The sequence below is a fragment of the Palaemon carinicauda genome, chromosome 42 (assembly GCF_036898095.1).
Source record: "Palaemon carinicauda isolate YSFRI2023 chromosome 42, ASM3689809v2, whole genome shotgun sequence".
In the NCBI taxonomy this organism is placed as follows: domain Eukaryota; kingdom Metazoa; phylum Arthropoda; class Malacostraca; order Decapoda; family Palaemonidae; genus Palaemon; species Palaemon carinicauda.
The window spans coordinates 36,967,604-36,995,387 of NC_090766.1; the positions used below are offsets into that span (position 1 = coordinate 36,967,604).

The following is a 27,784-nucleotide window of genomic DNA, read 5'->3' on the forward strand; positions in this document are numbered from 1 at the left end:
TTTCTTTTATTATCATAATTAGTTAAAATATTAGATTATGGAGATCTCACCATACAGACCGACTTCTGTCAAAGTAGGCTACGACCGATAGTACTTTACAAATTTCATATTTCAAACCACAGTACCGTACAACACCACTCTAACTCCAAAAAAATGTGGAATTTGTAAAAAGACACAGAAGTGACACCAGTGAATAATAAACAAAATATCGATACTTTTGAATTGTACTAACATTTTAAGAAAAAGATGAAAATCATACTGAAGACTGTAATGTGCTTACACTAACTATAAATCCAAAGTTCTGTATTTGTCTATAAGGTAAGGAGTAAAAAGACCTGTTTTAATCATATTGGCTGCAGGAACTTGAAACTTTGAAGAAAGTAAATTTCAAAATAAAATCGCATACAATACTGTACAGAAAACCTTAAAAGAAAATGATTATAAAAATGTCTGTGTTCTCTCTTGCTTCAAATAGTTTTGAATAACACATTTGATATAGTTTCTAATTTTAAGAATCTTTCCTTACAAATACACTAACACAGAACTGTCAGATCAGCTAAAGGGCAGCCATGCCAGCGGTAAGACCTCTGATTAAGGTTCCTATGGAGACTTCATAAAGAAATCAACTCTTCGATGGGGCAGCTGCTACACCAGGATAGAGAGAGCATTATTTTCTTCCATTTCCTTATGGTCACTCTCCTTGTGCTTCTTTGAATGAAGAGCAATGGATTCCGAGGAGGAATCATTGAAATAATTTTGTACATGGTACAAACACAACTACATTGAAAATTAGTTACTACGTACACACTGATTTCCTGATAGTTCCCAAATACAGCAATAATGAATGGGAAATTGAAGACTGCAGGTCAGGATAAATCTACAGAAATTCAAACCACTATTACATATAAAGAAGAAATACCAAAATAGTTAGAAAAGTATTCTAGAAAATAACACAGAATGGTATATTATATGTACAGAACTACATATACATAAAAAGAGGTGAATGTTAATGCAGCAGAGTATTCTAAAATGAAATGAAGTAGATACAAAATTTATTTATATAAATTTGTATGTCAAGCATAAACACTCAATAAGACAATCAGAGAAGACTAATAATACAGCATTATTACATTTACTAAAGTTGTCATACACTTAACAATGTTTCCCAAAAACAGAAGGGAAGAAAAACAATCATAAAGAATATGGATAAATGTTTTTGTCCACACTGGAGCACTGTATACATCTACATACATTTGGGGACACCTTCCTACAAATTCAGCATAAATTCCAATGTCTACACAGGGTTAGAGTACACTACTGTGTTAAGCTTTATAAATCACAACCTAGTTTACATTAAATTCTTATGTTACAACTTATCAAATGTACAACAACTCAAGTCTGAGTGCGCTTGTTCAATACACAACAAACTAGACCTCTAGGACATACTGTACAGTACAATATAAAAAAAAAAACATAACCTACCAAACGATCTTCCTCCCCTTCAGTTTCCTAAAATAATAAAAAAAAAATGAATTAAGCATTAAAACACAATCTCAAATATGTTAAGTCTCAGAAAAAAAAAAAAAAAACATTTTAGCAGGGCCTACTATGAAAAATAAGTTCTGAAAATTTTGCTATAGGTCGATGCATCCGGCCATTTATTAATGATATCTTATCTAGATACAGTATAATAATGAAACCACCATACTGATTGATAATAGTTATAATTCCGAATTAATAGGAAAACTAATTGTAATACTGTATCTGTATACTGTATCATGATATCAGACCAGAAGTCCATCGAGTATCAGCGCTATTTACCATCATAACAATACACAATGAGGTAATTATGGGTACCACAGGAGTTAGAAAACTATCAGATAAGATCCAAGAAAGTAGACTGAGGTGGTATGGTCATGTCATGAGAAGAGATGAACAGCATATTGGGAGGAGAGTGATGGAAATGGAGGTACAGGGAACGAAAAGGAGAGGGAGACCAAAGCGAAGGTGGATGGACTGTATCAAGGATGACCTTCGATCAAAGGGATTAACCGGTGATGGAGTATGAGACAGAGGTAGATGGAGAACGCTGGCCAGAAATATCAACCTCACATAAAGGTGGGAAAAGATGCAGACAAAGAAGAACAAAACACAAAGCAACAACATTGCTATAAATAAAATGCCATTGGGAGCTATACCATAACAGAATATGTCTTAGCATCAACAGCAAAATCAAAAGAAGGAACCTTTCAAATTATTAAAAGAACCTAGATGGAATAGCAAGCATTCAAAGAGCATTCTTATTATGAAGGAAGTAATTCCAGACTTATAATTTTAAAATCATGCTCCTTTTGATACAAATGAAGCATTGCTAGCGTGTTAATGTAGTTCATTGGGAGAAGCATAAACTTTCTTATTACTTTTAGAATAGATTTTCTTTATGGGAAAAATGGTTTTTATCTTAGTCTGAAATAACGCATGAAATCTTTAAGTGTTAAATCGCCCGGAGTAAAGCCGACTGGGAAGAAAAAACAGGGTTGAGACTTAGTCTTAAGGTAAGCTAAGGAAACAGCAATCTAGGGGAGGCAGTAGGTAAAGATATGGTTCCTAAGTTAGGTTAGGTGGGAAACCTTAAGTTAGGTGGTGTTTTTGTTTGTTTCAATTTTGAAATAAGGTTTTTGAATAATAACTTTTGAAATGTTATACCTGCTATGTCCCAACCAATTAAAATGGCTCTATGAGTACTAACACCATTCTACTTCTTTTCACACATAATGGGTAGTTTGTAGAATAGTGGACACTCTCACCAAGTAAATATAAATGGATATCACTTGGTAGGTGAGGTTCAGTGGAGGGAGCCTTTGTATATCAGCGGCCAGTTCCTCAAGCGAGCATAAAATATGGAACTTCCTTTCTAACCTAACCTGTAAGCAGTGTCCTTACCTACTTACCTAACAGGGAGGGGATAGCTCTCCCTTCGACCCCCCTCCTTACACTGCTGCATTCTTCGTCAGCCATCATCACACATACAAGTGGCCGCTATCATACATACAGTCCCAGTGGAGATATTCTAAGTTAAGCCATATATCTTTAATCTAGCAAAATTGGATTGAATGTCCCTTCTATCTATGGCTCAGCTGACCTTATTCGGCCCAAATATTAAGGACTCCATTAGGCTATTCGGTATTATTGTACTGTATTACAGGGCTGGGGAAAAAACGACTTATCTATAGAAAAATGTTATTTTCAATATTAAACTTACCCGATAATCATGTAGCTGTCAACTCCGTTGCCCGACAGAATTCTATGGAGGGATACGCCAGCTATCACAATACTAGAAGGGGGTGTACTTACCAGCGCCACCTGTGGCCAGGTACTCAAGTACTTCTTGTTGACACCTCCTCAATTTTTCCTCTGTCGTGCTTCTGACAAGACGTTCTGGGATACGCTTATGTTCTTGGAGTATTTTCACGACTTTGGTGAAGTATTTCTCTTTGATTTCGGCTGTCGCTTTACTGGAAACTTCTATTTTAGCTTAGTTAGCTTTTGGAATTAATTTGATTAATTTTGGTGACGAAGAGAGTATGAACTCTCGTTCACCTTTCAATGGCCGACCCTTCCCTTAGACGGAAGTGTTGGTGTCTAAGAGAGTATAGACTCTCTTTCTTAATTTTGCTTAACAAAAGTTATAGATTTATTTTATATCTCTCCGCCTCTTATAGGCCTCTTCGATTAACTTCCTTTTATTATAAACTTATTAAAATTAATTTTTATATTTGTTTATATTCGACCTTCCTAATAGTAGGCGGTCTTTTCTTGGTACCGAAGTTAATTATCGTGAGTCCGTCATTTCGGTTTTACCTGTTAACATATTATGCTATTTTAAGGTCTTTGAAAGAATTTCTTTGATAGTCTCGTACTTTTTCAAAGTTGAACTAACGTTTTGTTTGTCTCGGCAGTTGTTGACGTTCAGAACGTTTCAACTTGCACTCTATCGTTACGATAGAGAAAGAATGTTCACGGTTTCACATTGCAGTAAGAGTAACCGTGTCTAGCGTTTTGTTCATTCTTTCTTAACTTAATGGTTTTGATCCTAATAAGGAACTTTTGGGAAATATTTCAGTTTTTTCCTTTAACAATAATATGTTTTAACGATATATATGATTGGGCTCTTATCTCAGGTTCTAAGTCAAGAGAGAGAGAGAGAGAGAGAGAGACGGAGGGAGAAAGAGGATAAACGTTTCCCTCAAGCCTGCCAGGCGTACGAGTAACGTCGTTATCGTTTTGCTCTTATCCCTAGTCTCTTTAGGGGAAGAAACTAAACGTTTCTAGAGTGATCTAGTGTTTAGTCTCTTTCCAGCCACTGAATTTTCTTTCATTAGATTTTTCTGTTACATTGTAATTCTGTTTTCGCAATTACTAACTTTTGAGAAGGATAGAATTGCGTGTTTCAGGTACAAACCACTTAAAGTTTCGAGTTCAGTGAAATAAGTGCAAACAGAAATCAAAGTGATAAGTGATTGATGTCAGTGTTATGCGTGAGGGTACTTTTGTGCGCGCCAGTCGTCCTCCCAGTCCGGGACCTCTTGCAAGCTCCCAAGCCCAGGGGAGAAGCAATGTCGAAGGGCAAAAGGGTTCGGCAGGCCTTGATCGGCGCACAGAAGTATCCTCGGTGGTTGTGGGCGTGTCTTACCGAGACCGTCACTCCCACCCGCAGACGATTGAGCCCTTATTTTGCTCGTCTGCAGAAGAGATTTAGAGGAGAAAATAAGGCAGAGTAACGCTGGTCTCAGGTCTCTAGACCTCTTAAACGTAAAGTCCAGACCTATGCCAGACGTACGAAGTAAAGTTCAACAACCCGGATGCAGTCATTGGGTTAGCTCTGACTCTCCTCAGTCATCATTTTGTCGGGCTGAGAGTGCGCCTACACTCCCCCCCGCCTATGCTCGCTCCGCCTGATCGCAGTACCACCTGCCAGGCGTACGATGTTGTGGACTCTACTACAGTCCATGCAGCACAGCTTTCGGACCTGATGCGTGAGTGTCGTGCTGAGAGTGTTACACCTCCTCCTCCTCCTGCACCGGTGGTGCACCAACCGCCTGCACCCGTTCAGCCTGTGCTGCACCCGCCTGCACCGGTGGTGCACCAACCGGCTGCACCCGTTCAGCCTGTGCTGCACCCGCCTGCACTCGCTGCACCCAGTCGCAGCACCATCTGCCAGGCGTACGATGTTGTGGACTCTACTACAGTCCATGCAAGCACAGCTTTCGGACCTGTTGCGTGAGTATCGGGCTGAGAGTGTTGCACCTCCACCTGCACCCTTTCAGCCTGTGCTCAACCCGCCTGCACTCGCTGCACCCAGTCGCAGCACCATCTGCCAGGCGTACGATGTTGTGGACTCTACTACAGTCCATGCAAGCACAGCTTTCGGACCTGTTGCGTGAATGTCGGGCTGAGAGTGTTGCACCTCCACCTGCACCCGTTCAGCCTGTGCTCAACCCGCCTGCACTCGCTGCACCCAGTCGCAGCACCTTCTGCCAGGCGTACGATGTTGAACCTCTTTCTGTGTTCGCTGTTCCCAGTGTTGTTCAGCCTCAGCCTTCTTTAAGGCAACCTTCGGTTTGGGATCAGGAGGATTACTCCACTCTTCCTCCTCCTCCCCTGGCTGCTCCACCGGTGGTGCAACTCTCGGTGGAAGTACAACCTCTTCCACCTGTGAGTCAGTCTCCTCAGCTGCTGCACCGAGCTCAACCCGTGCACCCTGTTCCTGCACCTCAGACACCTCTGCTTGCGGGAACTTTACCTTGTTCTGCGCAACCTCGGTCTCTTCACGCTCCACTCATTCCACAGGAACATGACAAATTCGAAGATAATTTGTATTTTTCCTAACCATACAAACCTTAGCTATTTACAAAGGGTTTACTTTTAGCGCAGCTGAAAAGACGAGCCAATAGTTTTTAACGAGGGTTAATTACCCCCGCGCTAGTTAGCGGGGGGTGGGGAAGGGTAGCTTGCTACCCCTCCCCCCTCCACACACCGGTGACTTGCTTCACTTCACTTAGAGGTAGGACTTGACTTGGGGGTCAGGGATGGCGGGCACATATGTGTAAATAGCTAAGGTTTGTATGGTTAGGAAAAATACAAATTATCTTCGAATTTGTCATTTGTTCCGTAACCGAAATACAAACCACGCTATTTACAAAGGGTGACTTACCCCTTAGGAAGGGTGGAAAGTCCCCAGCCTTACTGACTTCGGCTTGCCCGGGGGCTCGATCCCTTAGTGAGCAGCACTAGAGAGAGGGAGCCCCTGTACCTCACAGGTTCCTAGCATCGCTAGGAACGAGTGGCCTACATAAGTAGTGTGAGGAGGAGAGTGTGACTCGTCCTATGAAGTTGACCTTGAGACCTTCAGATAGGAATTCTAGGATAGGACGTTCCCCATACCACCTCGTCAGGGTATGGGAGACGCAACAGTATTAAGCTTAATACTAGGAGCACAAAGAAGCATGGGTTACCTGCAGAGGTCGAGGTCAGCTATGCGAGGACCAGGATGCTGCTTCCCCAAGAGAGGGGAGAATGAAGAAAGAAGTAAGGGTCAGACATACTCTTTCATTCACACAGACTAAGACCGGGTAACAACGCCCTCAACCTACTGCTACTTGTCCAAAAAGGAGCCTGAGGTTAGACCAGCTGTTGTGCAGCCACCACAGGGCCGATAGAGAACGTATCGAGGCTCCTGTGGGTCACGTCTTGCAGGTAGTGGGCTGTGAAGGTCGTTTGACGCTTCCAGACCCCCGCTTGAAGTACCTGCGTCACAGAGAAGTTTCTCTTGAAGGCCAGGGATGTAGCAATACCCCTGACATCGTGGGCCCGAGGGCGACGTGACGGAGGAGGGTCAGGATTCAGGGCATGGTGGATAACCCTACGAATCCAAGCAGAGATGGTGTTCCTTGTGACCCTCCTCTTTGTCCTGCCTGTGCTCACAAACAAAGCTCGCACATGAGGACGGACTGCAGCCGTTCTCTTCAAGTAGTACCTCAGACACCTCACTGGGCATAGTAGCAGCTGGTCTGGGTCGTTTGTTACAGAACGGAGACTCGCGATCCTGAAAGAGTCGAACCGAGGATCCGGCACTCCAGGATTCTGAGTCTTGGCCACAAACTCAGGGACGAACCTGAACGTTACCTCCCCCCATCCCCTTGAATGGGCGATGTCGTACGAGAGACCATGAAGTTCACTAACTCGCTTGGCCGAGGCCAAGGCGAGTAGGAAAGCCGTCTTCCAAGACAGGTGGCGATCGGAGGCCTGGCGTAATGGCTCGAAGGGAGGTCTCTTGAGAGACCTGAGAACTCGAACCACGTTCCAAGGAGGGGGTCTCACTTCCGACTGGGGGCAGGTAAGCTCATAGCTACGTATGAGTAAAGAGAGTTCTAGCGATGAAGAAATATCCACGCCCTTCAATCTGAAGGCCAAGCTTAAGGCTGAGCGATAGCCTTTCACTGCCGAGACAGAAAGGCGCATTTCTTCTCGCAGATACACAAGGAAGTCCGCTATTGCTGGAATAGTGGCATCGAGTGGAGAGATACCCCTTCCACGACACCAACCACAAAAGACTCTCCACTTCGCTTGGTAGACTCCCTCAGAGGACCTTCGCAGGTGCCGAGACATTCTCTCCGCAACCTGTTGCGAAAAGCCTCTCTCCGCGAGGAGACGCTGGATAGTCTCCAGGCGTGAAGCCGAAGCGAGGCTACGGCCCTGTGAGGGACACCGGAGTGGGGTTGTCTGAGAAGCTCGTGTCGTGGAGGAAGCTCCCTTGGGAGTTCCGTCAGGAGTTGCAGAAGGTCCGGAAACCATTCCGCGTGATGCCATAGCGGAGCTACTAGAGTCATGGAACAGTTGACCGATAGTCTGGTCCTGTTGAGCACCCTTCTCATCAGACAGAATGGTGGGAAGGCGTACACGTCGATGTTGTCCCACCGTTGCTGGAAAGCATCTTGCCAGAGTGCCTTGGGGTCCGGGACTGGTGAGCAGTACAGGGGCAGCTTGAAGTTCAAGGCTGTCGCGAACAAGTCCACCGTCGGGGAACCCCACAAAGTCAGGACTTTGTTGGCTATCTGAGGATCCAAAGACCACTCGGTACTCACTATCTGCGAAGCCCTGCTCAGACTGTCGGCGAGCACATTCCTCTTGCCAGGAATGAAGCGAGCTGATAGTGTTATCGAGTGGGTTTCGGTCCACCTCAGAGTCTCTACTGCAAGATGGGATAGCTGTTGCGAAAAAGTGCCTCCCTGCTTGTTGATATAAGCCACTACCGTGGTGTTGTCGCTCATCACCACCACGGAGTGACCCGCCAGGAACCGTTGGAACTGTTGAAGGGCCAGAAAGACGGCCTTCAATTCTAGCAGGTTGATGTGTAGGCACTTTTCTGATTCTGACCAAAGGCCTGAGGCCCTCTGGTTCAGAACGTGCGCCCCCCACCCTTCTTTTGACGCGTCCGAAAACAGAGTCAATTCCGGGGGAAGGACGAGAAGACTCACTCCCTTTCGCAGGTTCTCGTCGGCCAGCCACCACCGCAAGTCCGTCTGTTCCAGAGACCCCATTGGGATCAGAGTGTCCGGGGAATCGGATCCTTGATTCCACCGGGACTTGAGCCGCCATTGAAGGGATCTCATCCTGAGGCGGCTGTTTGGAACCAGACGGGCCAGGGAGGATAGGTGGCCCAAGAGACGCAACCACGATTGGGCGGGGAGTTCTTTTCGCCTGAGGAAAGGTTCCGCCACCCTCCTCAGCCTTGCTATCCGGTCGTCTGATGGAAAGGCTTTGTGGAGATTGGTGTCTATTAGCATGCCTAGATAAACCAGTCGCTGGGACGGCTGCAGAGAGGACTTCTCGAGGTTTACCACGATCCCCAGATCCTGGCAAAGATCTAGAAGCCTGTCTCGGTGTCGAAGAAGGGTCGACTCCGAGTCTGCTAGGATCAGCCAATCGTCTAGGTAACGAAGGAGACGAATGCCGTTCCTGTGCGCCCAAGTCGAAATCAGGGTGAACACTCTGGTGAACACCTGAGGAGCTGTGGAGAGACCGAAACACAGCACCTTGAACTGGTAGATCTTGTTGTCTAGGCAGAATCTCAGGTACTTCCTGGAAGACGGATGGATTGGGATCTGGAAGTACGCGTCCTTTAGATCCAGTGTACACATGAAGTCTTGTGGTCTCACCGCAAGTCTGACTGTGTCTGCTGTCTCCATGCTGAACCGGGTTTGTTTGACAAACCTGTTCAGAGCCGAGAGATCGATGACGGGTCTCCAGTCTCCAGTAGCCTTCTTTACAAGAAAGAGTCGACTGAAGAAGCCTGGAGAGCCGTCCACGACCTCCTGGAGAGCACCCTTCTCGAACATGGTCTTGACTTCGGCCTGAAGGGCCAGCCCCTTTGCCGATCCCATGGCATAGGAGCTCAACGACACTGGATTCGCTGTCAGGGGAGGTTGAGATGACGTGAACGGGACGCGATAACCTTGGCCGATCACCGAGATCGTCCAAGCATCGGCCCCGAGATGTTGCCACCTGCGGACGCAACGCTGAAGGCATCCCCCCACAGGTGGACACGCAGGGGGACTGCCACCCCTAGGGCTTGCGGCCGCGGCCGCCACCCCTAGAAGTCTTGCCTCCCCTGGAGGACTTACCACCCCTCTTGACCTTGGCTGGAAAGGGCTGGGGCTTAGACACCACTTTCTTAGCTGCCGGTGCCTGTTTTGGAGCCTTACGAGGCTGTTGCTGCTGTTGTGGCGGGGCTGGAGGCTTATAGGGCCGAGTTGTAAGGGCCCTGTGGAGGAGGGAGTCCGTGCTGGATTTCCTCCACCTCTCAGCCGTTCGCTCCAAGTCTTGAGGCTCAAACAGGCTCTCCCCCAGGAGGGAGGCATGTCGGAGCCTACACACATCTACGGCGGGGACCTTCGGATGGAATCTCTCGGACACAGCATCGCGACGCTTCAACACCGAGTTGGCCCACAGGGTGGTAACCTGGTGCGCCAAGAACTCGATGGAGCGGGTGCCCGAGAGCAAGAAGGTCTCTAGGGCCTTCCTATTGGTCTCCTTGGACAAGTCCTCAGATCGCAATAGGATGCCCAGAGATCCTAACCAGAAGTCCAGCCACGAAGTGGCCTGCATGGCACACTTAGCGACCTTCTCGTGGTTAAGGATCTCTGCCGCCGAGAACGACACCTGCCGGGCAGAGAGTTTCTCCAAGGGAACTCCCTTCGCCAGCTCCTCCACAGAGTGATGGAGCGGAAGAGCGAGGTTGTGCTCACCCAGGATCTCGAAATACCTCCTCTGCTGAAGGCGAGGAGGAGGGATGAGTTTGTTCCCGGCAGTGGAACGACTGGAGGAGGCAAGAAGTGCGAGCTGAGCATTGGCCCTAGCTCTGGCACTCTTCAGCCCCCGAGACCAGGGCAGAGCTGCACTGGTCTTAGGGGCCTTCCGAACGTCGAACACTTCATCCAGAATTGTGTCTTTGCCTTCACGGGGGGGGATGACTGGATCCGTAAGACTGTTAAGTTGCCTTATCAGGCTTAGGACCTGCCAGAAGGCATGTTCGGACTCTTGCTGTTCTCCTCCCTGTGGGCTGGCAGCTAAGTCTCCTGCCCCAGGAATCTCTTCCTGGGGTGATACGTGGACATTCCCCTGGGTAGTCATGGGTTCCTGTCGAATCCTTGCAGAGGATTTAGGGATGGTCTTGGAATCCTTGGGCTCCCTCCTAGGAGGGATACAGGATCCCAACAACGAGGTTCGAGGGGCCCCTTCCTCACGAGACAATTCTCCTGCCTGAAGCGAAGTCTCCCCCCCTGGTGCCGGGGGGAAGACTACCGGTCCACTGGACTCACCTGAGGACGGAAAGGCCTCGTCCACGGGAGAAGGAGAGAGTACTCGTGCAGGAGAGGGAACCCTCGAGACCGACCTCTTGGGAACCAACTTCGCCCTGGGGGAAGTCACCACGAAGTCCACTCCTCTCTTTCTCTTCAGCGAAGGAGAGACAGCCGCTGGTTTGTTACCCTGGCCGGCGAGTGCTGGTTTCATAACCCTCACTAACGCCCGTGCCAGCGGACCAAACCAAGTCTGCTGCTCAAAGGACACAGAGTCCGAAATCCTCGCTAAGGTGAAAGGGATCGGGCGATCCTTTGGAGTGGACACGACGGTACCTGCCTGAAAAGAAGGTGGGGAAGAATGTTGTAATGACCTGTCCTCGTCCTGCAATACCAACCTGTGCTTGGATGGAGGTGATCCCGAGTGCCGTCTAGGAGTACGCGTCCCTGCTGCTACCACCGGCTGTGGAATTCGCCGCGAACTATGGTCGCGCGAGGGTGAACGGTCGCGCAAAGGCGAATGGTTGCGCGGGCGTACAGGCGAGCGGTCGCGCGGGCGCGCAGGCGAGCGGTCGCGCGGGCGCGCAGGCAAGCGATCGCGCGGGCGCGCAGGCGAGCGATCGCGCGGGGCGCGCAGGCGAGCGATCGCGCGGGCGCGCAGGCGAGCGATCGCGCGGGCGCGCAGGCGAGTGGGCGTGAGGGTGGGCAGGTAAAGGAACACGTGTCCGAGGCGACGAACGCAAGCGATGGCGCGACGGCGAGGGATCGTGCTGCCGCGTAGGTGAAGAAGATCGCTGGCGATAATGATCACGTGATGGTAAGCGATGGCGAGCAGCATGTGAAGGTGAATGATTGCGCGCAAGAGGGCGATCATTCAGGGTTGAGCGATGAGGAGCAGCATGCGTAAGCGGGCGATCGTTCAGGGTTGTGCGATGGCGAGCAGCATGCGTAGGTGAATGATCGCGAGAAAGGGTGCGATGGTGATCAGCATCCGCAGGAAGGCGATCGTTCAGGGTTGTGCGATGAGGAGCAGCATGCGAAAGCGGGCGATCGTGCAGGGTTGTGCGATGGCGAGCAGCATGCGCAGGTGAATGATCGCGTGAAAGGGTGCGATGGTGATCAGCATCCGCAGGAGGGCGATCGTTCAGGGTATTGCGATGAGGAGCAGCATGCGAAAGCGGGCGATCATGCAGGGTTGTGCGATGGCGAGCAGCATGCGAAAGCGGGCGATCGTGCAGGGTTGTGCGATGGTGATCAGCATCCGCAGGAGGGCGATCGTTCAGGGTATTGCGATGAGGAGCAGCATGCGTAAGCGGGCGATCAGGCAGGTTCGTGCGATGGCGGGCAGCATGTGAAGGTGATCGCTGGCGAACTGGTGATCGCTGGCGAGCTGGTGATCGCTGGCGAGCTGGTGATCGCTGGCGAGCTGGTGATCGCTGGCGAGCTGGTGATCGCTGGCGAGCAGAAGGTCGACGCGTGTCCTGTGAGAGGATAGGTTCACGAGCAGGAACGGGAAGATCGCTGGCGCGTTGGCGAACATGTGTTTCTGACACACGATGGTGAGCAGGGAGTTCAGCAGGAACTAAAGGGTGGTCAGAGACCGCAGGGCGATGGTCCTCAAATGAGCGCTGACGCTCGGAAGAGAGCTGACGAGCAGGAGAGCGCTGGCGAGGGGGGCGAACCTCAGGAGAGAGCCGACGAGCAGGTGAGCGTCGGCGAGCAGGAGAGTCTTGGCGAGCAGGAGATCGTCGACGAGCAGGAGATCGCTGGCGAGCAGGAGATCGTCGACGAGCAGGAGATCGCTGGCGAGCAGGAGAGCGCTTGTGCGCTGGCCCTGCTCGCGTAAGGGAAGAATCCCTTAGCCCCGAAGGGACCGTTGCCCGTCGGGTGACGAGTTCTCCAGAAGGCGAAGATCCGGCAGGAGATGGAGAGCGGTCCGCAGAGAGGTTCAAGGAGGGCGGAGTAGTCGGTTGAGGCTGACGAGGAGAGTCCCCCCCGGAGGACGAAGACCCAAAAAGGCGCCTCTTAGTCCCCCTGTAAGGGGAAGGGAGGCCCTTGTGGCGTAGAGGGCGGTGAGCCTTACGGCGGAGGCGGCCTCGGGGGAGATCGTCGGGACCATCGGTCCTCCGAAGGGGAGTCTCCTTCAAAACACTTCCCTCAGAAGGAAGCTGGGCAGCAGTCGAGACCGAAGGACTCACTTCCCCCTTCGAAGGATGCACGGAAGGAGGAGGAGAGCCTAGAGCACCATCACCAGCAACAGCACCTGCGTCGGAAGGCCCAGCCACGTCGGAGGCCTCTGTCACCACGACGTCGACAATAGACAGAGGGTCTACCTCCGCTACCACCGGCGACTGTTTAACAGCGGCCCCCAACGAGACAAGGTCAATAAGAGCGACCCTGGAGGGCAAGCCCTTAAGCCCCAGGGACGACCAAATCTGCAACAGATCATCACTGGATAAAGAATTATTATCAATAACCTCCCCCGGAGGAGGAGGGGGAACCGCCTCGCTATGGGAGGCGACGCCCTCTCCCCCCACCGAAGGTAGGGAAACAGAACAAGGGCCTGCGCTCCCACTCGGACGACTCTCCTTAGGAGGCGGACGAGGGGGAGCTTCGGAGGAGGTTTGGGCGGCGGAAGAAGAGTCCCGAGAACCTTCCTCCTTCAAGGCTAACCCCGGAGGAGAACGGTCTCTCTTGGACTTCTTCTTACGCCGACGGCCAAACCTCTCCCACTGGGAGGCAGACCACTCCCTACACTCACGGCACATGTTATCCTGGTCGCACCGTCGGCCCCGACATTGAGGGCAGAGGGTGTGAGGATCCGTACTCACGTCCGACATGAAAGTCCCACAAGGACGGCCGGCAACTCCAGGGCATGTCCGCATATTAAATAAAAGAAAATAACTGAAGGTCAACTTCCAACCAATCACACAAGCTGTAAAGAAAAAGAAGAAAATTAAAGGCTGTCAGCGAAGGCGATGAACAGACACGTCTGATCACCGCCGAGCCAAAAGTGAAGTGAAGCAAGTCACCGGTGTGTGGAGGGGGGAGGGGTAGCAAGCTACCCTTCCCCACCCCCCGCTAACTAGCGCGGGGGTAATTAACCCTCGTTAAAAACTATTGGCTCGTCTTTTCAGCTGCGCTAAAAGTAAACCCTTTGTAAATAGCGTGGTTTGTATTTCGGTTACGGAACAAAGGAACTTTCTGCACCTTCCACTGTTGTTGTTCCAGCTCGTTCTGACTCTGCTGTTCAGCATACCTTACCTCCTTTTTCAAACCATGGCAAAAATATGAATCATGAGTTATGAATGTAAGGTAAACATTATGTTGATTTTTAAACCCCATGCAAGCATGCATAAAGCACTCTAGCACTGGTCATGGAATTTCTAAGAATGTTAAACGCCATGCACACGCTCTGCTTTCCTTACAGCAGGCTCTGCTTACTACATGCTCAGCATTCAGCATGCTCTGCATTCAGCATGCTCTGCATACAACATGCTCTGCATACAGCATGCTCTGCATTCAGCATGCTCTGCATACAACATGCTCTACATACAGCATGCTCTGCATACAGCATACTCTGCATTCATCATGCTCTGCATACCTTACCGCATGCTTCTCAACATATCTTGGGTTGTTGCCAACTCACTAGACTGTCAAGCAGTTTCATAACGTTGCCTTCTAGTCTGCTGCTTTTACACCAGTGAACCCTCACTCAGAGAACTTAGCTTTTCTAGGATAAGGTCCCTGTAGATGAGAAAGTTCTTTTCTCCCTCCTTCTGATATTCCCTTGAGGACTCTGTCATTTGGAGGGAGCCTTTAGCTGCATAACCTCTTATGGACTTTTATTTAAGCATTACATGCTTACAGGGAAGGTAATGGTTCCACTTCAGCCGCTAATCCCGTCTGTTACCACACCTGCTCCCATAGACCTTGAGCTGTGTTGCATGACATGCAGTCCAAGATTAGTCCTTGTTAGAGGATTTTTTGTTTACGGAGTCAATGTGTCACGGGGAAGACGTTCAACAACCAACAGAAGGGACTTGTTGTGACGCAGTGCGGCAACCTCAGCAACCCGTTAAGGAGTTGTCTGTACGACCCAGATAGTCTAGACAGATTCGGGTTGTCACTGTACTTCCTCGCTTGCCCATGATTGACAGTTTACAGACTGTGCAGCAGTATCATGATCTTGTGTCCGGCTCCGTCAGACGACTGGCTTTTAAGAGCTCCCACAAGTCGTCGCTGTCTGGAGATTTTCAAATGGACTATGGATCTGACCAAGGAACTGGGCCTCCTGGTCAATTTTGAGGAGTCTCAGCTCGTTCCATCCCAGACCATTGTTTCCTTGGGTATGGATCTTCAGAGTCGAGCTTTTCGGACTTGTCCGTCGGCCCCAAGGATCTTCCAAGCCCTAGAATGCATCCAGAGCATGCTGAGAAGGAACCGATGCTTAGTCAGGCAGGGGATGAGTCTAACAGGGACACTTTCACCGCTGGCCCTGTTCATCGAGTTAGGGAGACTCCACCTCCGCCCCCTTCAGTATCATCTAGCTGCTCACTGGATAAAGGACTTGACGCTAGAGACGGGCTCAGTTCCTGTTTCCGAAGAGATGAGGTCTACTCTAACGTGGTGGAAGAACAGCATTCTTCTCAAGGAAGGTCTACCTTTGGCTGTTCAGACCCCCGACCACCGTCTCTTCTCGGACGCATCGGACACGGGCTGGGGTGCGACACTGGACGGACAGGAATGCTCGGGAACATGGAATCAGGAGCAAAGGACACTTCACATCTATTGCAAGGAGTTGTTGGCAGTTCATCTGGCCTTGATAAACTTCAAGTCCCTCCAGCTTAACAAGGTGGTGGAGGTGAACTCCGACTACACCACAGCCTTGGCTTACATCTCCAAGCAGAGAGGGACTCATTCGAGGAAGTTGTTCAAGTTCGCAAGGGACCTCCTCATTTGGTCAAAGATCGAAAGCTCACGCTGGTAACGAGGCTCATTCAGGGCGATATGAATGTCATGGCAGATCGCCTCAGCCGTAAGGGTCAGGCCTTCCCCACAGAGTGGACCCTTCACAAGAATGTTTGCAGCAGACTTTGGGCCCTGTGGGGTCAGCCAACCATAGTTCTATTCGCTACCTCGATGACCAAGAAGCTCCTCTTGTATTGTTCTCCGATTCCAGACCCAGCAGCAGTTCGCGTGGATGCCTTTCTGCTGGATTGGTCCCATCTCAACCTGTATGCATTCCCGCCGTTCAAGATTGTCAACAGGGTACTTCAGAAGTTCGCCTCTCACAAAGGGACACGGTTGACGTTGGTTGCTCCCCTCTGACCCGCGAGAGAAGGGTTCACCGAGGTACTGCAATGACTGGTCGACGTTCCCAGGACTCTTCCTCCTAGAGTGGACCTTCTGCGTCAACCTCACGTAAAGAAGGTACACCCAAACCTCCACGCTCTTCGTCTGACTGCCTTCAGACTATCGAAAGTCTCTCAAGAACTAGAGACTTTTCGAAGGAGGCAGCCAGAACGATTGCCAGAGCAAGGACGACATCCACTCTCAGAGTCTATCAGTCTTAATGGGAAGTCTTCCGAAGCTGGTGCAAGGCCAATGCAGTTTTCCTCAACCAGTACCACTGTAACCCAGATTGCTGACTTCCTGTTACATCTAAGGAACGTAAAATCCCTATCAGCTCCTACGATCAAGGGTTACAAAAGTATGTTGGCAGCGGTTTTCCGCCACAGAGGCTTGGATCTTTCCTCCAACAAAGATCTACAGGACCTCCTTAGGTCTGTTGAGACCTCAAAGGAACGTCGGTTGTCCACTCCAGGCTGGAATCTAGACGTGGTCCTAAGGTTCCTAATGTCATCAGGATTTGAACCGTTCCAATCAGCCTCTTTTAAGGACCTCACATTAGAAACTCTTTTCCTCGTGTGCTTAGCAACAGGTAAAAGAGTAAGTGAGATCCACGCCTTCAGCAGGAACATAGGTTTCACATCTGAAACGGCTACATGTTCCTTGCGGCTCGGTTTTTTTGGCTAAAACGAGCTTCCTTCCCGTCCTTACCCTAAGTCGTTCGAGATCCCAAGCCTGTCCAACATGGTGGGGAACGAACTAGAGAGAGTACTTTGCCCTGTTAGAGCTCTTAAGTACTATCTAAGAAGGTCAAAACCATTACGAGGACAATCAGAAGCCTTATGGTGTGCTATCAAGAAGCCTTCTCTACCAATGTCTAAGAACTCAGTTTCTTACTACATCAGGCTTCTGATTAGAGAAGCAAATTCTCATCTGAAGGAAGAAGACCTTGCTTTGCTGAAGGTAAGGACACATGAAGTGAGAGCTGTGGCTACTTCAGTGGCCTTCAAACAAAACCGTTCTCTGCAGAGTGTTATGGATGCAACCTATTGGAGAAGCAAGTCAGTGTTCGCATCATTCTATCTCAAAGATGTCCAGTCTCTTTACGAGTACTGCTACACCCTGGGTCCATTCGTAGCAACGAATGCAGTAGTAGGCGAGGGCTCAGCCACTACATTCCCATAATTCCATAACTTTTTAACCTTTCTCTTGAATACTTTTTATGGGTTGTTCGGTCGGCTAAGAAGCCTTCCACATCCTTGTTGATTTGGCGGGTGGTCAATTCTTTCTTGAGAAGCGCCGAGGTTAAAGGTTGTGATGAGGTCCTTTAGTATGGGTTGCAGCCCTGTATACTTTAGCACCTTTGGGTTGATTCAGCCTCCAAGAGGAACGCTGCGCTCAGTAAGGAAGACGAACTTAAAAAAGAGACAGAGTAACGGTTCAATTCGACTTCCTTACCAGGTACTTATTATTTCATTGTTATTTGAGATAACTGTTATATGAAATATGGGATACTTAGCTATCCTTTAATCTTGTACACTGGTTTTCACCCACCCCCCTGGGTGTGAATCAGCTACATGATTATCGGGTAAGTTTAATATTGAAAAATGTTATTTTCATTAGTAAAATAAATTTTTGAATATACTTACCCGATAATCATGATTTAATTGACCCTCCCTTCCTCCCCATAGAGAACCAGTGGGACCGAGGAATAATTGAGGAGGTGTCAACAAGAAGTACTTGAGTACCTGGCCACAGGTGGCGCTGGTAAGTACACCCCCTTCTAGTATTGTGATAGCTGGCGTATCCCTCCATAGAATTCTGTCGGGCAACGGAGTTGACAGCTACATGATTATCGGGTAAGTATATTCAAAAATTTATTTTACTAATGAAAATAACATTTTTCATTAGTAAAATAAATTTTTGAATATACTTACCCGATGATCATGTAGCTGTCAACTCTGTTGCCCGACAGAAATCTACGGTCGGGATACGCCAGCGATCGCTATACAGGTGGGGGTGTACACAACAGCGCCATCTGTGAGTAGGTACTCAAGTACTTCTTGTCAACAAGAACTCAATTTTCTCCTCGGTCCACTGGTTCTCTATGGGGAGGAAGGGCGGGTCCTTAAATTCATGATCATCGGGTAAGTATATTCAAAAATTTATTTTACTAATGAAAATAACATTTTTCAATATTAATCTTACCCGATGATCATGTAGCTGATTCACACCCAGGGTGGTGGCTGGAGACCAGCATACATGTTAACAAAGAAGCTAAGTATCCCGTATCTTATTTTAGCCGTTATTCAAAATAACAAACATAAAATAAATAAGTACCGGGTAAGGAAGTCGACTTGAACCATTACTCTGCCTTTTTAAGTACGTCTTCCTTACTGAGCATAGCGATCCTCTTAGGATGCTGAGCGACTCCTAGGTGCTGAAGTATTAAGGGCTGCAACCCATACTAAAGGACCTCATCACAACCTCTAATCTAGGCGCTTCTCAAGAAATGACTTTGACCACCCGCCAAATCAACCAGGAAGCAGAAATATTTCAAGAGAAAGATTAAAAAGGTTCTGGAATTAGGGAATTGTAGTGGTGGAGCCCCCACCACTACTGCACTCGTTGCTACGAATGGTCCCAGAGTGTAGCAGTTCTCGTAAAGAGACTGGACATTCTTAAGATAAAAGACGCGAACACTGATTAGCTTTTCCAAAAGGTTGCGTCGAAAATATTTTGCAGAGATCTATTTTATTAAAAGGTCACGGAAGTTGTGATAGCTCTAACTTCGTGTGTCCTTACCTTCAGCCAAGCTTGGTCTTCCTCATTCAGAAGGGAATGAGCTTCTCGTATTAACAGTCTGAAAATAATAGGGTAAAGAATTCTCTGACATAGGCAAAGATGAATTCTTAACTGAACACCATAAAGCTTCAGACGGGCCTCATAAAGGTTTTTAAAATAGAACTTAAGAGCTCTACAGGACATAATACTCTTTCTAGTTCATTTCCAACCATATCGATAAGTTTGGAATAACGAACGATATTGGTCAAGGCCGAGAAGGCAGCTCGTGTTTGGCTAGAAAACCAAGATGTAGAACATGTAGCCGTTTCGGATGAAAATTCGATGTTCTTGCTGAAGGCATGAATCTCACTGACTCTTTTAGCTGGTAAAGCATATCAGGAAAAGAGTCTTAAAGGTGAGATCTTTCAGGGAGGCTGATTGAAGTGGTTCGAACCTGTCTAACATAAGGAATCTTAGAACCACGTCTAAATTCCAACCAGGTGTAACCAAACGACGCTCCTTCGTGGTCTCAAAAGACTTAAGGAGGTCCTGTAGATCTTTATTGTTAAAAAGATCTAAGCCTCTGTGACGGAAGACTGATGCCAACATGCTTCTGTAACCCTTGAAAGTGGGAGCTGAAAGAGATCGCTCTTTTCTCAGATATAAGAGGAAGTCAGCTATTTGAGTTACAGAGGTACTGGTCGAGGATACAGATACTGACTTGCACCAGTTTAGGAAGATTCCCCACTTCGATTGGTAGACTCTAAGGGTGGATGTTCTCCTTGCTCTAACAATCGCTCTGGTTGCCTCCTTCGAAAAACCTCTAGTTCTCGAGAGTCTTTCGATACTCTGAAGGCAGTGAGACGAAGAGCGTGGAGGCCTTGGAGTACCTTCTTACGCGTGGCAGACGTAGCAGGTCCACCCTTAGGGGAAGAGTTCTGGGAACGTCTACTAGCCATCGAAGTATCTCGGTAAGTTATTCTCTCGCGGGCCAGAGGGAAGCAACTAGTGTCAACTTTGTCCCAACGTGAGAGGCGAACTTCTGCAGTACCTTGTTGACAAACTAGAACGGAGGGAATGCATATAGATCTAGATGAGACTAATCTAGTAGAAAGGCATCTAAAAGAACCACTGCTGGGTCTGTTGAGAGCCTCTTGGACATCGAGGTTGCGAAGAGATCTATGGTTGGATGGCCCCAGGTGACCCAAAGTCTCTTGCATACATCTCTGTGGAGGGTCCAATATGTTGGAATTATTGTCCCTTCCTACTGAGACAAACTGCTAAGACATTCAAGTTGCCTTGGAAGAAATTTGTTACTAGTGAAAAGTCTAGACCTGTTGAACAGGAGAGGAGGTCACTAGCGAACTCGCACCATGTCAGAGAGTAGGTCCCTCCTTGCTAGGAGATGAACATCAAAGCAGGGAGTTGTCCGTGTTGACCTCCATTACTTTGTCTTGAAGGAGAGACCTGAAGCTTTTCCAGGTCAGACTTACTGCCAGAAGCTTCTTGCAGTTAAAATGCATTGTCCTTTGACGCGAGTTCCATAATCCCGAGCATTCCCTACCGCCTAAGGTCGCACCCCAGCCTACGTCCGATGCGTCTGAGAAGAGAACGTGGTTGGGAGTCTGAACAGTCAGGGGAAGACCCTATAAAAGGTTGATAAAGTCCTTTCCTCAGGTTAGACCAGACTTATCTTCCAGAAACCGGGATCGAGACCGCTTCTAGCGTCTTGTCCTTTTCCAGTGAAGAGCTAGATGAAACCGAAGAGGACGGAGATGTAGTCTTCCAAGTGACACCAAATGCACCACGGATGACAGTGTCCTAACCAGACTCATCCACAGCCTGACAGGGCCGTATTCCTTCTTCAGGATCTTCTGGATGGATAGCAGGGCTGGGGATTGATCTTCTTGTTCAGCCATGTCCTCATCAGAGGGTTCCTCATCCGAAACTGATGAGGCAACGGCAACGGAGTGGGCAACGTCTGACTCGCTGAATCCGGTCGCACTGGTGGATGCGTGACGGAGCCGGACACAAGATCATGGTACTGCTGCACAGTCTGTGAACTGTCAACCATGGGGAAGCGAGGAAGTACAGCGACAACCCGAAACTGTCTAGACTGTCTGGGTAGTACAGACAACCCCTTATCGGGTTGCTGAGGTTGCCGCACTGCGTCACAACAAGTCACCTCTGCTGATTGTTGAACGTCTTCCCAGTGACACACTGAACGTCCACAACCACCTCCAAGAGTAGCATAACATCAACGTGCGACTGGCAACCCACACTGGGTCGCACCGGTGGAGGAACCATCTCAACTGGCGGACGTGAGTAGGATACCTCAGCGTCAACAGGGCGTACAACCAACCGGTAGGAAGGTCGTTGGCAAGAAGGGTCTTCTCCGTAAAAAATCCTCTATCAAGGACTAAGCTTGGACTGCATGTCTTGCAACAAAGCTCAAGGTCTATGGGAGCAGGTGTGGCAACAGACGGGGTTAGCGACTGAAGCGGAACCATTTACCCTCCCTGGAAGCATGTTATGCTTAAATAAAAGTCCATAGGAGGCTAAGCAGCTTAAGGCTCCTCTCCAAATGACAGAGTCCTCAAGGGAATATCAGAAGGAGGGAGAACAGCACTTTCTCATCTACAGGAACCATATCCGAGAAAAGCTAGGTTCTCTCAGTGAGGGTTTCACTGGTGCAAAAGCAGCAGACCAGACTCTGGTTGCCTGACAGTCTGTGAGTTGGCAACAACCAAAGTTGTGTGGGGAAGCCTCAACTCCTGACTGACTAGTTTGCTGCTGGCGAGTGGCGGTAACCACAGTGTGTTGCGGAGGCTGACACACCGTGTCAAAACACGGCAGCTTGTGGTAGCTCACGCACGGCAACGGAGTGCTCTGTGTGTGGGAGTCATCATACATCTGGCAGGGTTGACTGTGCATGGGTGGAGGAGCTCTCACAACAAGAGTGTGAGAGCAGGAAGCCATGCCGGGCGCACAACCGTGGGAGGTGTAGGCCCACGGGTGCATCGTCAACCTTCTCCGCAGTCGGAGTGTGGGAGCTGGCAACAACAAAAGCAGAGTGCTGGTGCGTGGGAGGGGCTGCGGTGGGTTGAGGAGCATGCGGTATGGTATGCGGAGCATGCTGTAAGGTATGCGGCTCATGCTGCATGGTATGCGGAGCATGCTGTAAGGTATGCGGCTCATGCTGCATGGTATGCGGAGCATGCTGTAAGGTATGCAGAGCATGCTGCATGGGCTGCGGAGAATGCCGCATAGTGCTGGAACCCGGCAGCTCTACAGAACCTTCCCACTGCTGATGCGGTAGCTCACGCATGTTAGCAGATGGTGCAGCAAGAACATGCGTCTGGCAGGGTGGACTGCGCATCGGTGGTGGAGCTCTCACAGGTGGAGGGTGGGAGCAGGCAGCCGCAGTATCTGCTGAGCGCACAACCTCGGCGGGTTGTAGGTTAACAGGTGGATTGTCAACCTTCCAGCACGATACTCCTGCATGAAGGAGCAAGCTGAGACTGTATAGTCTGCAGCATGGACCACTAGGGTCTATGAAAGACAACAACAAACGGAGCTACTGTCCGTTGTGACTGAGGGTCTTAAACAGCTGGTGCGGCAACAGACGGAGTTACTGCCTGTTGCGGTACCACCTTGCCTCTCTTGGGAGGTGTGCAGTTGTCGTACTGCAGCGAGTCCGAACTGACCCAGTGGCTACACCTAGGCCGTTGGACTTGCGCGGAAGGGACCGACTTGCACTTAAAAGCTGCAAGATTTGGTCCATGGTTTCTGCGAGAAACCTCTTCCGCAGACGAGGAATAAATGGGCTCTCTCGTCTTTGTGTGGGTGGGGTGATCACGTCGGCAACGTGTGTAGATACACCCGAAACCACGGAGGGAAACGTCTGTTCGTCGATCAAGGCCTGTGGAACCCATAAGTCCTTCGACATTACTTCTCCCCTGGGCTTGGGAGCTTGTAAGAGGTATCGGACTAGGTGAACAACTGGCACGAACAGACGAACCCTCGAACGCAACACTGTAACACTTTGCGCATATCACTTTATCACTTTTGATTTTCTGTTTGCACTTATTTCACTGAACTCGAAACTTTAAGTGGTTTGTACCTGAAACACGCAATCCTATCCTTCATTAAAAGGTAGTAATTGCGAAAACAGTATTACAATGTAACAGAAAAACATAATGAAAGATAAAGAATTCAGTGGCTGGAAAAAGAGACTAAACACTAGATCAAATAAACTACGTTTAAAATCTCTCACCGCATAAAGCCTGGGAACAAGAATAAAACTCTAGAAACGTTTTACCTTCTTCCCCTATAGCGACTAGGGAGAAGAGCAAAAAACGAGAACAACGTTACCCGCTTGAACGAAACGTTTATCCTCCTCTCTCTCCCTCCGTCTCTATCTCTCTCTCTCTTGACTTAGAACCTGAGAGATGAGCCCAATTATATATATCGTTAAAACATATTATTTGTTAAAGGAAAAAAACTGAAAGGTTTCCCAAATAAAAAGTTCCTTTATTAGAATTAAAACCATTTAAGCTAAGAAAGAATGAACGAAACGCTAGAATCGGTTTACTCTTACTGCAACGTGAAACCGTGAAATACTCTCTCTCTATCGTAACGATAGAACGCAAGTTGAACGTTCTGAACGTCAACAACTGCGGAGACTAAACAAAACGTTAGTTCAACTTTGAAAACAGTACGAGACTATCAAAGAAATTCTTTCAAAAACATTAAAATTAAAATAGCATAAATTCTTAACAGGAAAAACGATATGACGGGCTCAATGTTAATTAACTTCGGTTCCAAGTAAGGACCGCCTACTATAAGGAAAGGTCGCATATAAACAAACATAAAAATTAATTTTTATAAGTTTATAATAAATGGAAAGTTAATCGAAGAGGCCTATAAATGGCGGAGAGATATAAAATAAATCTATAACTTTGTTAAGAAAAATTACCAAAAACCTAAACACACTTCCGTCTAAGGGAAGGGTGGGTCATAAAAAGTGAAAGAGAGTCTATACTCTCTTCGACACCAACACTTCCGTCTAAGGGAAGGGTCGGCCATTTAAAAGTGAAAGAGAGTCCATACTCTCTTCGTCACCATAATAAAATCTATCCAAAACGAGTTCAAGTTTTGAAATGAAGATAAAACCCCTGCATAGCAAAAGCTCAAAACTGGAATAGTGTACTTCACCAAAAAGTTGTGAAAACAAATCCAGTTAGGGACGGCGTATTAGTAGGTCTTGCCGGAGGCACGACAGAGGAAAAATTGAGTTCTTGTTGACAAGAAGTACTTAAGTACCTACTCACAGACGGCGCTGTATAGCGATCGCTGGCGTATCCCGACCGTAGATTTCTGTCGGGCAACAGAGTTGACAGCTACATGATCATCGGGTAAGATTAATATTGAAAATTCGATATTATTGTACTGTATTACAGGGCAATGTAACCTAGGGAAAAAACGACTTATCTATAGAAAAAATTCCACTCTCTTCGAAATGACACTCATTCCCGTCGCAAATTAATAGTTTCAGAAATATATATATATATATATATATATATATATATACATATATATATATATATATATATATATATATATATATATATATATATATATATATATATATATATATATATATATATATATATATATACAACAACAATGGCGAACCCCCAGTGGGAACTCGGGGTTTTGGGTGGGGAAAACATACTGGGAATCGGTATATAATGGTAAAACAAGCCTTTTCTTCTCTAAACATTACCTTTTTAGATGTATAATAAACCGATGAAAAAATACGGTAATATTGAGCTACCATTAGCAGTGTTTTTCATTTATTGGTTGACATTCTACCGGTCGGTTGTAGTCGTTCTCGTTCGTTGGTTTGTACATAGCAGGTTTCGACCTTCTGCGCATAAACTCCCCCCCCCCCATAGGATTTCTTCTTCTCTTATAACGCCTCCCCATTTTCCCATACGTCATTTTAACCGCCTCATTCAACTATTCGACTTCACCCACTTTATTCAAGTATTTTACCTGATTCAGTACAACTATACCATTCCTTTTATGTAATACCCTTACATTTGACCTAAAAATTACTCATTTTATTATCCGATATCTTATAAAATCACCTCATTTTATATTCACATTAAATATTATTTATCATAAACTCCATTTTATCTTTCTATATTACTTTTATACATTTTGTTATTACGTTTTCACGCCCAGATTTCACATAAATACTCAGTCTGGACAAGTTTCCCTATTCTGGTTCATTCATGTTTACTCTCTAGATTCCGTTACTTTTCCGTTAACCAATCACAAACCCATACATATGGAAAGTTTGCACAGGGGGGTTAATATTTCCCACCCCCCAACAAACCCTTTTCCATGGAAACCTTTGTCCAAGTCAGGTCTTTGTTAGTTAAAGTGACGTCTTTTTGCGTATTTTGCAATGGAAGTTTTAGAAACTTTCAACGTCTGCAGTAATCCATACTTGAAAACATTTCGGTGAATTCCAATGTTGATAATTTTCTTAAATCTCATAATGTAATAGCCCAACGTTTACTGTGTCCCAAGTGCAGTACTAAGCTATGGCAAAGAAGAAACGGCGATTTGGATATACAGAAGTTAGGACATCACACAGTCACAACACCCCAGTGACCCACAAGTTTCGTCGTTGCGGTCATAAAAGTAAGTCATTAATTTCTTTAATTTAATATATTTGCAGGTAGAACCTTGGATAGGGGTTGTGACCTGGGAAGGGGGTCCGAGGGCTTGCCCCCTGCTAGTGGTTAGGACATGGGAAGGGGGTCCAGGGGCTTGTGACCTGGGAATTTCTAGGTTAGGTTAGCTGGGTTTGTAGGTTCTGTACCTTTTGTACCTTTTTATATAGTGTAAAGAGTACAGTATATGGAAAAATGCTTTAAAATACACATGCTAATATCGTAGCATTGCTAACGTTAGCAATGGCAGTGTAACATTGGTAACGTTGCGTAACATTGCTAATGTTAGCATTCACAGTACATCGAAGTAACAATGAAATTGAACAAGCCATTATATTTAAACATTTTAAAAGAAAATATATTTTCCCGTGGAAAATACCGTGATTTAACTGGTTTTCACCTTCATTTCAGGCATAAAAACAGCAACCAGTTCGGCTACTTAAAGATAGTCGAACTGGTTGTTCTGTTTGTTTGCGGTTGAAATGAAGGTGAAATTCGGTCAAATCTAGTTATTTACTACAGGAAAACAAATATTTTCTTTTTCTGTTCAAAATGAGATTCTATAATACAGAAAAACTTTACCTGCTATTCTACAAATAAAAATTTTAGTGACCTACAGATAACCAGTAGCTTACCCTCTCATCTCTTCTGCTGTCGATAACCTTCCAATTTCCATGTGGCTTGTAGAGTGGTCGCAGATCATAAATATTTCCTTTATCATCATTAATCACACAATCTGGAGTTTCCGGCGTGCAAACAACAGACGTCTTTACGGTGAAGACTACTGCCGAACTGTTCTTGCCAACGAAATATATCTCGGGCAACGTTGCCGTTCTCTCGCAGAAGAACTGGAATTCAACGACTTTAGAATCGTAAGAATAAAGGAGTTTAAGATGTTCGTTGCTCCAGACTAACTTCATTTCTTTGGTGGTCCCCATTACAGTGGGAGTAGAAGCTTTATCTAATTGACATACAGTGGCATCATCTTGCCCACAATGCCCATTTGTAACTGGGCCACAAATGTTGACCTCATAGCTTTCGTCAGGAGTTGAAAGGTTGTAGTACGACAAAGAATGAAGTGTGTGGAGGTTAAGGGTGTAGTCAGAATTAGAAAATTTCACCATACACGTAGTGGCATTGGCCATTTCTAGTTTCTTTGGACATGCGGCTTTCGTCATCCAAGCGAAGAACAGACTGCATCCAGGCGAGGACATGAGTACAGGCCCCATAGATTCATCGGTCCCCTGAGAACAAATCAAATGCACCTCCGTTACGTAAGTTTCATCTCTACCCCTCCGGTCGCACTTTTGTCCGCTCTTGTAGACGTACTCCAGCCTTCCAGTATCCGCGACTTTGATTTCAGTCGGAACCTTGCCCATGTCGTGGAAGACGCGCGTGGCGTTGTCTCCGTCTTGGATGGTAACGGCGCACACGGCGGAGTTCCCTCCGGGGCACGACGTCGGCGCATTCCTCAGAGGGTGGCAGACACTTATGAAGTACTCCTTGGTATGCTCAGTATGCAACGTTTCCGTAGAATGCCAGTAATCGCTCCAACTCAGGTCACTCAAGTCATACTCCAGGTCACCCTCAACAACCCTGCAATTGTCAGTCGGGTCACTTGCACAGAGTTTATTCACACTCGACAGGTAAATCGTCAAGACGACGAGCTTTGAGGACCACATGGTGCCACTCCTCGCGAAGTAATGAAGGACAGACGTCTAATTTGTTACGACTTCGAGATCACATGAGTACGACTCAGGATGACATCCGTCCAAGGCTGAGTCACCCGGATTACACCGAGATATCAAACTTGTATGGCTGATAACACTTTCCTTGTAGCCACGGTAATGTCAAAACAATAACAACCTGGTCAAAATCCTCGATAGCGATCACTTAGTTATAATAGGAAAAATATTTCAAAAGTTCCGTCTCCGTATGCTATGTGGACGACATGAATTGCAACAACAAAACAAGTGCGATGGTTGTGTTCGACTCCGTTGCATCTGATCACTTTTATATTCCAAGTTATTTCCTTACTTT

The 27,784-nt window shown here is 47.4% G+C and overlaps 1 protein-coding gene across 3 annotated transcripts in view; it reads right to left on the reverse strand.

The window, feature by feature from the left end:
* Positions 1–27,697, reverse strand: part of Lerp (lysosomal enzyme receptor protein) — an 83,807-nt gene extending 56,110 nt beyond the window's left edge. For 2 of the 3 annotated variants that reach the window (XM_068365383.1, XM_068365381.1), the window contains exons 1-2: positions 26,380–27,697; positions 1,483–1,509 (exon numbers count right to left, since the gene is read on the reverse strand). In XM_068365383.1, coding sequence (XP_068221484.1) covers positions 1,483–1,509; positions 26,380–27,426 — 1,074 coding nt within the window. In that variant the 5' untranslated portion in view covers positions 27,427–27,697. The remainder of the gene's footprint in view (positions 1–1,482; positions 1,510–26,379) is intronic. The other variant, XM_068365382.1, reaches the window with a different exon arrangement.
* Positions 27,698–27,784: the final 87 nt, after the last annotated feature.